At 53.7% G+C, this 13,460-nt stretch overlaps 1 protein-coding gene across 1 annotated transcript in view; it reads left to right on the top strand.

Moving 5' to 3' along the window:
- SDK2 (sidekick cell adhesion molecule 2) overlaps positions 1-13,460 on the top strand; it is a 122,259-nt gene that overhangs the window by 44,371 nt on the left and 64,428 nt on the right. Inside the window, exons 15-23 of the mRNA XM_011936630.1 lie at positions 3,282-3,477; positions 3,665-3,763; positions 4,197-4,388; positions 6,138-6,259; positions 6,962-7,071; positions 7,204-7,354; positions 10,052-10,289; positions 11,123-11,238; positions 11,887-12,076. Of these exons, the coding sequence (XP_011792020.1) occupies positions 3,282-3,477; positions 3,665-3,763; positions 4,197-4,388; positions 6,138-6,259; positions 6,962-7,071; positions 7,204-7,354; positions 10,052-10,289; positions 11,123-11,238; positions 11,887-12,076 (1,414 nt within the window). The remainder of the gene's footprint in view (positions 1-3,281; positions 3,478-3,664; positions 3,764-4,196; positions 4,389-6,137; positions 6,260-6,961; positions 7,072-7,203; positions 7,355-10,051; positions 10,290-11,122; positions 11,239-11,886; positions 12,077-13,460) is intronic.

The raw sequence follows: 13,460 nt of genomic DNA, 5'->3' as shown, positions 1-13,460 counted from the left end.
TTTAGTAGCTAGATGCCATATATACCATCCCACACCCTCAACCCTGTAGAGGACTGCCTCCACCAGGGACAGGAGACATTTCACCTGCTCCTCCCTGAAACCCAGCAAGGCAGCTGTTTCTATCCCCTAGAATAGCCTGAGGCTCAGAGTGGTCAAGTGACTTTCCCTGAGTCCCACATTAAGTCACAGAGCTGGGTTCAGGTTCAAGTGTGCCAGCTGCACGGCTGCCCTCCTCCCACACCCTCCGTCAGCAGCACCGCTGCTCAGTTACAAGGCTTGCCTCCCTGGGCCTCTGCTCTTTAAGGGGGAATGTCATGTCCCAGGAACCCAGGTGTACTGCTCATTCCCCAGAACCCACCCGAGCCTTCTCAGGGGAGCCGCGTCTGCATAGAACCTGAGACTAAGGACCTTGTAGGGTAAATCAACACTGAAACTGACTAACAAGGAGAAGGCACAGAGACGTCCTAAACAACACTCATCTCAACATCTCTGTGTACCTTTGAGAGACAGAAGTCATCATGAAAGGTCCCAGAGTCCCCAAATGGAGCCAGCTCTTAGTAGGTCCACGTGCCAGCTCCTTAACCTTCCTGAACCTCAGTTTCCTTTTCTGTAACAGCCTAGGACAACGATTTCCATCTGCTCCTCATTGTGATGATTAAATAAGGCCAGGCACGTAGTAAGAGTTCAACAGGTGGAAGCCCTGTTGTGTGTTGAGCTGAGCACGAAGGTTCCATCCCACAGCTGCCCAGAGCCCAACCTCTTTAGGGCAATGAAGGACCCAAAAGGCAATTTTTCTCTCTCTCTCCCTGGACTTGAGGTGGGGAGGCCTCCTATCCCCAAGCTGCCTCCTTTTCACATACAAGTGGCTCACATCCCAGAGTAAATTTTTTTTTTTTTTTTTTTTGAGATGCTGTTGCCCAGGCTGGAGAACAATGGTGTGATCTCGGCTCACTGCAAGCTCCACCTCCCGGGTTCACGCCATTCTTCTGCCTCAGCCTCCCGAGTAGCTGGGACTACAGGTGCACAACACCACACCCAGCTAATTTTTTTGTAGTTTTTAGTAGAGACAGGGTTTCACCGTGTTAGCCAGGATGGTCTCGATCTCCTGACCTCGTGATCCACCTGCCTCAGCCTCCCAAAGTGCTGGGATTACAGGTGTTAGCCACCATGCCCGGCCCAGTGTAAATATTTTGAAACAACCACAGGAACCCATGGCCCTGCCGCCATCTTGGATCCAGGCATCAAGCTGTAGGAAAATGAAGTCAACAGTGTGACTCCACAAACCACACTTCCATTACCCTGTGTGCTTCCTCTGGGTCATTTTTGTGGGTAAGGCCCAGTGATTTTGTTTTAAGGCACCTGTAAAGGCACCCTTTTTCCTTTATTTAAAAAAAATGGTAGAGATTATAACTGGCCTAAGCCCAATAAAATAATATTTACCCAGATTTTATACTTGCTAGGGAACACACCACACAATTAATTCTAACAACATAATTAATTTGAATTTACATTAATTAAATTAAATTAAAACATTAAACTTGTTTCTTAATCTACTCAAAAGAAGTTCGGCAACATAATTGCTATGAAACAAGATAATCGAAATACGGAGGATATTTAACATACTTATTAAATGCCACTTAGTATTTCTGTTTAGTATTTTGAGGGTCTAATTAGTGTCTAATTAACTTGCTATAGGCTATCTTTTCACAATACCAATTAAATTTCAAAACATCCTTTATAAATACGCGGCCATGAAAAGGAGAAGATTAAGCATTGTTATAGGCATGAGTTAATCGGGAGACATTGGCGTGGTATTGTTTTATATCTATAAATACCCGTGCTTATTAAAACTCATCAAGTGTTGCTTTTCACCATTAATTGCTATTTAATCAACTTCAAATAAATGAGGAAATCTCTGAAACCAGCTGTCATTATTGGAGACAGATGAAGGGCCCAGAAACAGGAGCGTGAGGTGAGAGCAGGAGGCGAGAGAAGCGGGAGGGGGTGGGGGCCGGGTACAATCTGCAGAGGAGAGATTAGCAAGAACTTGAGGGATTTCCACATAGGACTTTCTTGCTGATGCCCCACCTCTGCTTGATATTTAAGATGGAAATCCCAACTTAGAAGGAGTGTAAGAGGATAATGGTTACCCACAAACTGAAGTTCCCAGCTTTGTAGGAAGTACCCTTGGAGAACTCCAAAGACGAAGCTGCCCCAGCTCACATGGGGCAAGATGTAGGAGCTCAGGGCTTGGAATCCCAGAACCAGCTTCCCCCTATCTGTGTGAGCCTCTTTGAGCCTCAGTTTCCTCATCTGTAAAATACAGGGTTGGGCTGGGCACGGTGGCTCATGCCTGTAATCCCAGCACTTTGGGAGGCCAAGGCAGGTGGATCACTTGAGGGTGGGCGTTTGAGACCAGCCTGGCCAACATGGTGAAACCCCGTCTCTACTAAAAATACAAAAATTAGCTGGACATGGTGGTGCGTGTCTGTAATCCCGTCTACTCAGGAGGCTGAGACAGGAGAATTGCTTGAACCCAGGAGGCAGAGGTTGCAGTGAGCCTAGATCATGCCATTGCACTCCAGCCTGGGCGACAAAGTAAGAAGACTCTGTCTCAAATCAATAAATAAATAAATAAAATAAAATACGGGGCTGGACCGGGCATCGTGGCTAATGCCTATAATCCCAGCACTTTGGGAGGCTGAGGTGGGAGGATTTGTTAAGCCCAGGAGGTTGAGCCTGCAGTGAGCTGTGATCATGCCACTGTACTCCAGCCTGGACAGCAGAGTGAGACCCCATCTCACAAAAGGAATACAGGGCCGGCTTCGTGGATATGCCACCTGTGCAGTCGTCCAGGGCCCCATGTTTGAAAAGACCCCACACTTAGTTAAATGCTCTGCTGTTATCATCTTAAAATTCTTAGTCATTTTTGAACAACGGGCAAAATTTTCATTTTGCACTGAGCCTGCAAATTATGCAGCTGTTCCTGGTGAAATGCCACCCTCTCGGTCTCTGTGAGAATTGAGTGAGAGGCGACTCCTGGGAAGTACCCAACACGGTGCTTTGCATAAAGTCAGTGGCTCAAGAAGTGGAGAAGTGCCCCAAAGTGAACTCCAGTGCCCCGTGGTTTCCCTGCACTGCCTGTCCCTTCCCTCCGAGGAGACACCACAGGGACTCCAGTCCTTGGACACCATCTGTTGATTGGCCCAGCCTGTGGGAGAGGGCTTGGCCTCCTCTGGAACCTTCCTGCTGCCCTGTGTGACTTGCTGGCCTCTCTGCAGCTGATCGCCTGGGAGCCAGAGCAGGAAGAGGAGGTTACCATGGTGACCGCCCGGCCTAACTTTCAAGACAGCATCCACGTGGGCTTCGTGTCTGGCCTGAAGAAGTTTACCGAGTACTTCACCTCGGTGCTGTGTTTCACCACCCCCGGGGATGGGCCACGCAGCACCCCGCAGCTGGTGCGCACCCATGAAGATGGTAGGCACCCCCCAGCCCTGCTCTCTCTGCCCCACCCAAGGCCAGGCTGGGTGCCCCAGGCAGAAGGGCAGCCCGGGCTTATCTCCCAGGCTGAGGTACCCCCAGATTACCATAGGCTGTCTCACAGATGATGATCTCTTTCTAGCTCTAACTGGCGTTGGGGGGTGGGGGTCCTTTTGGGGTGCAGTGCCTGGGCCCGTGGGACACCTGAGCTTCAGTGAGATCCTGGACACATCGCTGAAGGTCAGCTGGCAAGAGCCGGGAGAGAAAAATGGCATCCTCACAGGTAGGCACCGCAGTGTTTCTGAACCAGAGGGTAGGATAGGGCTGGGAAAGGTCAGAGCTGGTCCATCCCCTGCTTTTGAGCTACTTTTCACCCAAACCTTTGAAGCCAATCCACGCTTTCTTAGAAACCATCACAAGAGGCTCTTGGCACGTCCACTGGATTACGAATCGCAGAGTCTCCAGCCCCACGCCTTCAGCCACAGATCTCAGTGGCTGCCATGATGACTCATTACGTCCCCTGCAATTCCCTGAAGTGCTGGCATCCCACTGAGGCTACACCTGAGACCCAGGGCATGACGCCAGCAGCTCCCACCTCCCTTGGCCCCATTGCTCCCAATGTGGATCTAATTGCCAGCCTAGTGGAGAAGGGAGAAGTGGGTCAGGCCAACTCGTGATCACAGCCAAGCTCATGCCAACACGGGGGCTCTCCCCAGGGTACCGGATCTCCTGGGAGGAGTACAACCGAACCAACACCCGTGTGACCCACTACCTGCCCAACGTGACCCTGGAGTACCGTGTCACGGGCCTCACTGCACTCACCACCTACACCATTGAGGTAGCCGCCATGACCTCAAAGGGCCAGGGCCAAGTGTCCGCCTCCACCATCTCCTCTGGGGTGCCCCCAGGTAAGTGCCCACTCTCAGTGCAGGACTCTTGGAATTCTCCTGAGCAGCATCCCATTCCAGAGACCCCTCATTGTCTGGGCGTGGTGGCTCACGCCTGTAATCCCAGCACCTTGAGAGACCGAGGCAAGTGGATCACCTGAGGTCAAGAGTTTGAGACCAGCCTGGCCAAGGTGGTAAAACCCTGTCTCTAGTAAAAATACAAAAATTAGCCAGGTGTGGTGGTACATGCTTGTAATCCCAGTTAATTGGGAGGCTGAGGATGGAGAATCACTTGAACCCAGGAGGTGGAGGTTGCAGTGAGCCGAGATCACACCACCACACTCCAGCCTGGGTGACAGGGCCAGATCATGTCTCAAAAAAAAAAAAAAAAAAAAAAGAGGCCCCTTGTCTTTCAGGAATACCGGCATTCTTCCCACGGGCTCTCCCCTTCCCTTGTGCTGTGTGGGTCCAGGTCCTCTCAGAACAGGCCAAATCCCCGGGATCCCAGGTCTCTGGACAGGGGCTCCCCTGGCCCCCTGCTGCGTCTTCCCACAGCTCTCAGAAAAGCAGAGGCCCCCTACCTTGTCTCATTTCCCCACCAGCTCCTCCCTTCACGCATTTCTCACAAGATTCCACACCAAGCAATGGTATCTGATTCAGGGGAAAAAGTTCCGCTGTCGCCCAGAGTCAACCTTGGATTCCACCGTGTGGAAGTGTTGGTTGGGAGGTGGCAGAGCACGGTGGGAATACTCCTAGGCCTGGCACAGAGAGCAAGCCCAGGTCCACTCTCAGCTCTGCTTCTGCCAAGCTCTACAACCTTGAGCAAGTTCCGGGTCCCCTCTGTGCCTCAGTTTCCCCATCTGTATATATGGGAAGTTGGACTGGATAACCATGTGGTCCCATCCGGATCAGTCAGGCAGTGCTTGTGTGACCTGCCAGCATCCCTCCACCTGCTGTGTAGATGACTGGGCTGCCTGAGCCTCGGCCAACCACCTCCCTCACGCCGCCCCAGTGATCAATACAGCCATGCTGGCAAATACGTATGTAGCGCTCACGGGGCATGGTGTTAGGAGCTTTGCACACATTGACTCATTTAATCCTCACAACAACCCTGAGGGAGGTGTTGTTATTACCATCTTCGTTACCAAGGAGGACATGGAGGCACAGAGAGGTGGATAACTTTGCAAAGACACACAGCCTGTAACTAGTGGAGTTAGATTTAAACTCATTCCGACTCCAGAATCTGTGCTCTTTCTGTTCTTCCTGAGCTCCAAGATCCCCAGGGTTCCTGGCCAGAAAATAAGCTTCCCCCTGTCCCCATCCATCCTGTCACCTTCCTGAGCTGTCATTAGGCTTAGGAGAGCGCAGGAGATCTGTGCGGATGGAGGGAGGATTGGTCCTGTTTGGTTTCTTTCTCAGCCCGGCTTGGTTTGAAAGCAGCTTTCAGCTTCTTTATGAGCACCTCACTCACATCCAGAACTGCCAGGAAGAAGGGGTCATTCCAGCCCCTGTGTCCTGGCCCTGAGCCTCCTCTCAGCCCTGGGAGATCTCCCTTGGCCCCCAATTCTGTCCCAGCCTCCTGGCATGAACATGGTTCTCCGTAAGATGTGGGAACGAAGACTGTGGGTGGAGTGAGGCCGTGGCTGTGCTTCTCCTCGGACATTTCCAGGAAAAGTGTGACACACAGGCCTCTCCATGCCCAAAAGTCGCGTTCGACATGGAGGGCTATTCTCACCACATCTCCTTCCCCACCCTGTTCTCCTTTTCCAGAACTCCCAGGGCCCCCCACCAACCTGGGCATTTCCAACATCGGCCCCCGCTCCGTGACCTTGCAGTTCAGGCCAGGCTACGACGGGAAAACCTCCATCTCCCGCTGGCTGGTGGAAGCCCAGGTAGGGCAGGCCTGGGGCCTGGGCCGCAGCCCCCGCCAGAGCACCCCTTGCTCTTGAGTGCAAAAATCTTATGTGTGTTTCAGCCTGTGTGAAATTTCACATGCAACTCTCAATGGCCAATTATACCCCAAATGCTCACATTTCCCAATATTGTCTCCAGCTCCCCCTGCCCCTCACCTGTGTACATGGAAAAACACACACATTACAGTCCCCTCCTGGGTCTGGGGGTGCCTAGAAAAATACCCAGGTGCTGGAATATAAAAATACCTGCCTTGGCTGTAGCCTGGAATCATCAGGAGAGCGTTCAGAAGTGCCAACACCTGCGTCCCACCCACAGCCACTCTGATTCTGATGTAGCTGGTTTGAGGGGCAGCCTGGGTCTCTGGAAGTGCCCCGGGATGTTTAGGAGAATCACCTGGGCTGCTTGTTAAACGCACAGATTCCTGGGCAGTGCTCCAAGGATTCTGACGGGCCCAGGAATATGTTGATCACAAGCATCCTGAGAGATTCTAAGGCAGGAGGGCTGAGTCACACTTCCAGTCGTGTTTAGGGGCCTGGAAAGATGGTAACCCCATTTGGTGCCTTCCAGATGAGCCCTGGGATCTGAACCAAGTTCTTCCCTGGCAGGGCTTGTACCGGAGCTTAGAGCACCCTGTGTGAACCCTATAGTCTAGACAGGCCTGAGGTCTCGCCCTTTTCCAGGTAGGCGTGGTCGGGGAGGGAGAGGAGTGGTTGCTGATCCACCAGCTCTCCAACGAGCCCGATGCCCGCTCCATGGAGGTGCCCGACCTCAACCCCTTCACCTACTACAGGTAACAAGACCGGCCCGGGGAGAGGGCAGCACCCCCAGGACTGGGGGTGGGTGGGGGCCGTGGCCCAGACCAGGACAAGGTTGAGAGCTGGGGTCCAGCCCTTACCATCTTTCTCATCTCTCACCGCCCCAGCTTCCGCATGTGCCAGGTGAACATCGTGGGCACCAGCCCCCCCAGTCAGCCTTCTAGAAAGATCCAGACCCTGCAGGCACCCCCTGACATGGCCCCAGCCAACGTGTCTCTGCGCACGGCCAGTGAGACCAGCCTGTGGCTGCGCTGGATGGTAAGGCTCCATCTGGGGGGTGGGGGTGGGACCTCTCCGTGAACTTCCGGTCATTGCCTCCCAGAAGGTGAGCACTGGAATTCCTATAGCTCCTTTCTCTTCTCTTTCTCTTTTCTTTACCTGGTGAGATGCCTGATAATCAACATCTTAGCCAAATGAACAAATACCCCCCGCCAATGAGAGGAAGGAGCTAAAAGATACCGTTTACTGAGTATCGCCAAATGGCAAGCATTTTAAAATTTTCATCCCATTTGATTCTCCCAGTAATCTTACAAAGGACACATGATCATCTCAATTTACAGCTAAGAAAACTGAGGCTCAGAGAGATTAAGAACTTGCCCAAAGCCACACAGCTCCAAGCGGCGAGTCTGGGATGCAGGTGCCACTGTGGCATTCAGAGAGTGTGCCCCAGATCAGGGCTATGTGTGGAGGGTCATGACCCTGGGCCATCCTGCACGAGGTAGTGATAGTAACATGCCGAGGCTTCCTCTCCTACCAGGCTCTATTCTGACAACAAGCCTGTGACAGCAGTGATCCTGGACCCCATTTTGCAGATGAGGAAACTGGGGCAGAAGAGAGGTCAGATAACTTGCCCAAGGCCTCCCACATCCTCCCACGTGCTTTCATGAACAGCAGGGCTGAGATCCCAACCCAGGGAATCTGCACCCGCAAGTCCACAGCCCTAACCATTGGGGACACTGCCGTCTCATCCTCTGGAGAACAGGAGAGGCCATTTCTCCCCGCCAGGCCCTCTGGAACATCGTTTCCCAGCACGCATCCCACAGAGCTACAATCCCAGGAGGCGCTTGGAGCAAACAAGAATTCTTAGACAAATAAATGTGGGGATCAGCACTGCATACCACAGCTCTGTAGAGAATCCAGGAACACTAGCATAGCAGGAGCCCTCTTGACCCCGCTTCCCCAGGCCCGTCTGACCACACAAACCCTTTGTTTCCATGTAAGATCTTACTCGGGGTGCAAAACACAACTGGCAAACACACCACACTGTGAAGTCATTACTGCCGTTCCCGCGTGCGGACAGCTTGATGCTAACAGCCATGAAAGCACTTGGCACCGTCAGTCCTCGATAAATATGAGTTATTAATTGCAGTTCCCTTCCCAGAGTGGCTGGCACCTGAGCAGAGCTGCAGAGCTGTCTCAGCCCAGCTCAGTGCCCCGTGCACAGTGTGACCATGCCCACCTCCTGCCCCTTTGCTCCCAGTCATCCCCACCCCAGACTGGCTCCCTGCTTCCTTCCTGAGTCTCACTTTAAGGTTTGCAGCTACTAAAAGATTAGAGTCTGATGCTGAGGGCAGGGACTGCGTGGGGGAATAGGAAGGCAGTTGCCGCGTGGCACAGGGCCCTAGGCACCTCTCAGGCCCGTGCTTAATGGTGCGTGGGCCATTACCTTTCCTCAGCAGGTAAAGGAATGTGCACGTAAGCCCCATCCCCGGCTCTCAAGCCCATCAATTCCTATCTTAATGGTCTTTGGTCGGCTTCACTAAGTGTCTGCAGGAGGGAGGAAGCGTGTAGTAAGCAGGGGAGGTTGCGGCCGAAGGTGAGGAGTCGGGTAAAGTGGGTCAGCCTGGGGTGAGCTTGTGGACCAAGGGCCCTCCAGAGCCCCTGGGGAAGCAGAATTGGGGGAGGTGAGGGCTGGAGATGCCCGCACCCCAGCTCTGTGCACTTCCGAGGAGTGGAGGCCGGGCCCTGGGCTCCCCTCCCTGTGCGCACACCCCCACTCTCACCAGCGCTGCCCGTGGTCATCCACACAACCTTAAGCTGGTGACCACAGGCTCCTCAGTGTAGTCCTAAGGCCCAACAAAGAAACCTGACTTTTATTTTCTGTGAGACTCAAACAAGAAGGAGGAGGCTGGTTGGGTGTCGTGGCTTGGAATGCCAGCACTTTGGGAGGCCGAGGCGAGCAAATGGCTTGAGTTCAGGAGTTTGAGACCAACCTTGGCAACATGGCAAAACCTTGTCTCTACAAAACTTAGCAGGCATGGTGACACATGCCTATAGTCCCAGCTACTCAGGAGGCTGAGGCAAGAGGATCGCTTGAGCCCAGGAGGTAGAGGTTGCAGTGAGCTGAGATGGCACCGTGGCACTCTAGCCTGAGAAACAGACCCAGATCCTGTCTTAAAAAAAAAAGAAAAAGCAAAGAAAAAAGAAAAAGAAAAAAAGGAGGCTGAAAATGCAGCAGGAGAGACTGAAGTTTGCTGGACAGAAGGACTTCCTGACCAGCAGGTACCCCATTCATCCTGCTCTCTGCCCATGCTCACTCCTCCAAAGGCAGGCATGAGCTGAGACCAGGTGTGATAGGCAATTAAGTGTGTGCTGGCAGCCTGAGTGACAGAGGTAAGCAGCAGAGACAGCAGAGCGAAAGGTGGCGGTGCTATCAGCGTGTCGGACAGACGGCCTTTGTGGCTCCTGGCTCCCTTGGCAGGGTAATAGATTTGTCACATGCACAGTAAAGGATGCGGCTTCTCTGTCCCCCCTGCAGGAAGATAAGAGCCCATCAGAAACAGTCACAAAACCTAAGCCACACTCGGGTGAGAGAGCCTCATGTGGACACTGACTGGGTGACAGTGGGATGGATAGCCCTGAAGGCTCCCTGGAGGAGAGGGTACCAGGGCAGTTCTTCCCTGCGCAGTGGGGGGCCTGGTTCATAGCATCTTTGCTGCCCCTGCCCCACTGCAGCCTCTCCCGGAGATGGAATACAATGGGAACCCTGAGTCCGTGGGCTACAAGATCAAGTACAGCCGGTCAGATGGGCACGGCAAGACACTGAGCCACGTGGTGCAGGACCGCGTGGAGCGGGAGTACACCATTGAGGACTTGGAGGAGTGGACGGAGTACCGCGTCCAGGTCCAGGCCTTCAATGCCATCGGGAGCGGGCCCTGGAGCCAGACGGTGGTGGGCAGGACCCGGGAGTCAGGTACCGACCCCTCACACCCAGCCACCCTGCTGCCTCTCCCCTCCTTGGTCTCTGTGCCCTCAGGGCCATCCAAGGGCGTGCCAGGCTGAAGCTGTTGTTCAAACACAGCCTGAGCTCATTTCCTCTGCTTATGCTCAACATCACAATGATGTTGCCACATCTCCCAGCACCTGCCACTTCCCTGCAACTGTGCCTGCTATTCCCATATTCCCAAGGGGGACAGGGGTGTCCCTGCCTCTGGAGGACAGCTAAGTAGGCTCCACCATTCATACTGCCCACTCCCCTGCCCTCAGCTTTAACCCTGAAACCCAGTGGTGCCTGAAAGACCACAGTGGAGGGATCGGGGAAAGGGTTAGCTCTCAGAACATTCCAGAATCACTACCGGAAGCTCCTGGGGGCCTGCCCAGGGGTGACCCACAGAATGTGAGCCCGGCATTCAGGCAACCCTCATCCATCCACACGTGGTTCACTGCTCTGTGGCTTTTTCCTGGCACCCTTTAAATGACAGACAGCTCTCCTGGGCCACCCTGGTCCCCTCTGCCAACCCTCCCCGCTGTGCTAGCAGGAAATGCAAAAGCTCATCTCATCCTAACCTGAGCAGAGAATCCTGTGGGGAGGCTCATCTGAAACCAGAAACAGCGTCTGCAGCATTCCAAAACCAAAGGCCGTCTTGGTGGGATCGTTTGCAGTGTGGGGACCATGTATGCCACGTTTCTTCCATAGAGAGGCAACATCGAACTGGCCCCTCCCTTGGCCCCCTGTCCTGGTCCATGTCCCTTGCATGATCAGTGTTGGGTCCTGAGTGTGTTCTCTCCACTCCCTTTCACCCACAGTCCCCTCTTCTGGCCCCACCAACGTGTCTGTACTGGCCACCACCTCCAGCAGCATGCTGGTGCGCTGGAGCGAGGTCCCCGAAGCTGATCGCAACGGGCTTGTGCTGGGCTATAAGGTGAGTCCCAGGATCCCAAGAGGTGGGGTCCCTACACTGGCCCCTCCAGCGTCTCCATCCAAGGAGCCATGTTCTTATCGCCCTCTGGGTCTCTGCCTCCGAGACTGGATACAGGGGATCTGCCTGGCGTCCTGGCCAGTGGTCACCATGGCAACCACAAGTCATCCCTTGTGGGCGGGGAGGCACCCAGAGAGAACCCAGGTCCTCGGGCTGCTCCTCCTCTCTTGGGAGGCCACGCTGGATGCCCCCGGCCTCACTCGACTCTGGAGACCCAGTTTTGATTTTCATTATCTTTTAGAATCCCTTTTAAAGCTGTGCCTAGTCACATGGTCCAGCCCTGGTCTGGAAGTTGGGAGATGTGTGACACAGAGCCACTAGCTGTGTGACCTTGCATAAGTCACAGCCCGTGTCTAGGGCTGTCTTCCCACCTGCATGCCCTCTCAGGAGCCTTCTTGCTCTGTGACTGAGTCCATCTTTGTGTCCCCAGCCCTCCGGGTACACTAGCTTTGCAATTACCCCCGACCCCGACCCCAAGTCACTCCAAAGAGCCCAAGTCTACCCACCCCCTTCCTGGGGAGGAGACTCATGAAAACTGTAGATAGGTGAGACGCAGGCCCGAGGCCCTCACCCTGTGCTGGGCCCTGACAGGTGATATATAAGGAGAAGGACTCGGACGCCCAGCCCCGATTCTGGCTGGTGGAAGGCAACTCGTCTCGCAGTGCCCAGCTCACCGGCTTGGGCAAATATGTGCTCTATGAGGTCCAGGTGCTGGCCTTCACGCGCATCGGGGACGGCAGCCCCAGCCACCCTCCCATCCTGGAGCGGACGCTGGACGATGGTGAGTCCAAATCCCAGCGAGCTTGGGGAAGACTGGGAGGGCCCGCCCTTCCTCCTGCCCATCTGGCCTTGCCCTTCTGGGGTCAGGCTCTGCCCCACAGGGAGCCGTGGCCTCAGGCCTCCTGAAGGGATGGGTAACTCGGAGCCACCAGCCCCACTGCAGCGGGTGCTAATTACAGCCTGTGTATCCCTGAGGACAATGCGGAGGCAGTTTGACATCTGATATAGTCTCTTGGTCTCTCTGCAAAACAAGTGTACGGAATAGGGACTTGCCCCAGTTTTAATTTACTTTTTTTTTTTTTTTTTTTTTTTTTTAATAGAGTATCACTGTGTCACCCAGGCTGGAGTGCAGTGGTGCGATCTTGGTCCACTACAACCTCCGCCTCCCAGGTTCAAACCATTCTCTTGCCTCAGCCTCCTGAGCAGCTGGGATTACAGGCGATGGCCACCACGCCCAGTTAATTATTGTATTTTTAGGAGAGCTGGGGTTTCACCATGTTGGCCAGGCTGGTCTTGAACTCCTGACCTCAGGCGATCCACCCACCTCAGCCTCTCAACGTGCTGGAATTATAGGTATGAGCTACTGCGCCCAGCCAGTTTTACTTTGTTTTTCAACTAGAGCAGTTTCACTTTGAGTAAAGGTCTGTGAAAATGAAAGTATTTTTCCTGGACACACGAACCTCCTGGTCCTGTTTGCAAAAGAATGTCACTAGCAGGCTGCAGGCATTCATCCCTGTAGCAAAACTCCCCATCAGAAGCTGACCAATGCATCCCTTGCCCCCTCCCATCTCCCCACACACACCCCCACCTACTGCCCCCCACCTACTGCCCCCCACAGACATTTGTAGGAGCCAGACCAGAGTGCGGAAGGAAGCCCAAATACCATATGTTTGCATATGCTAACATTATTCATCAAGCTAATGAACTGTTAAATTAAATATGTTCTATCCTCCTGCCTTGACAGATATACCCTTATAATGATCTGGAAGGCCAGGTTCAAGTTTAGAAATCTCAGGCTGGGCGTGGTGACTCACGCCTGTAATCCTAGCACTTTAGGCAGCCGAGGCAGGCAGACCACTTGAGGTCAGAACTTCGAGACCAGCCTGGCCAACATGGTAAAACCCCGTCTCTACAAAAAATACAAAAATTAGCCAGCTATGGTGGCACACGCCTGTAGTTCCAGCTACTGGGAGGCTGAGGCAGGAGAATCACTTGAACCTGGGAGGCAGAGGTTGCAGTGAGCCGAGATCACGCCACCGCACTCCAGCCTGGGTGACAGAGCGAGACTCGGTCTTAAAAAAAAAGAAAAAGCAAAGAAAAAAGAAAAAGAAAAAAAGGAGGCTGAAAATGCAGCAGGAGAGACTGAAGTTTGCTGGACAGAAGGA

The sequence above is a fragment of the Colobus angolensis genome, unplaced genomic scaffold (genome assembly GCF_000951035.1).
Source record: "Colobus angolensis palliatus isolate OR3802 unplaced genomic scaffold, Cang.pa_1.0 Scaffold1, whole genome shotgun sequence".
NCBI lineage: Eukaryota > Metazoa > Chordata > Mammalia > Primates > Cercopithecidae > Colobus > Colobus angolensis.
Note: the sequence above shows the minus strand (reverse complement) of the source record. Positions and strands in the feature narration are given on the sequence as shown.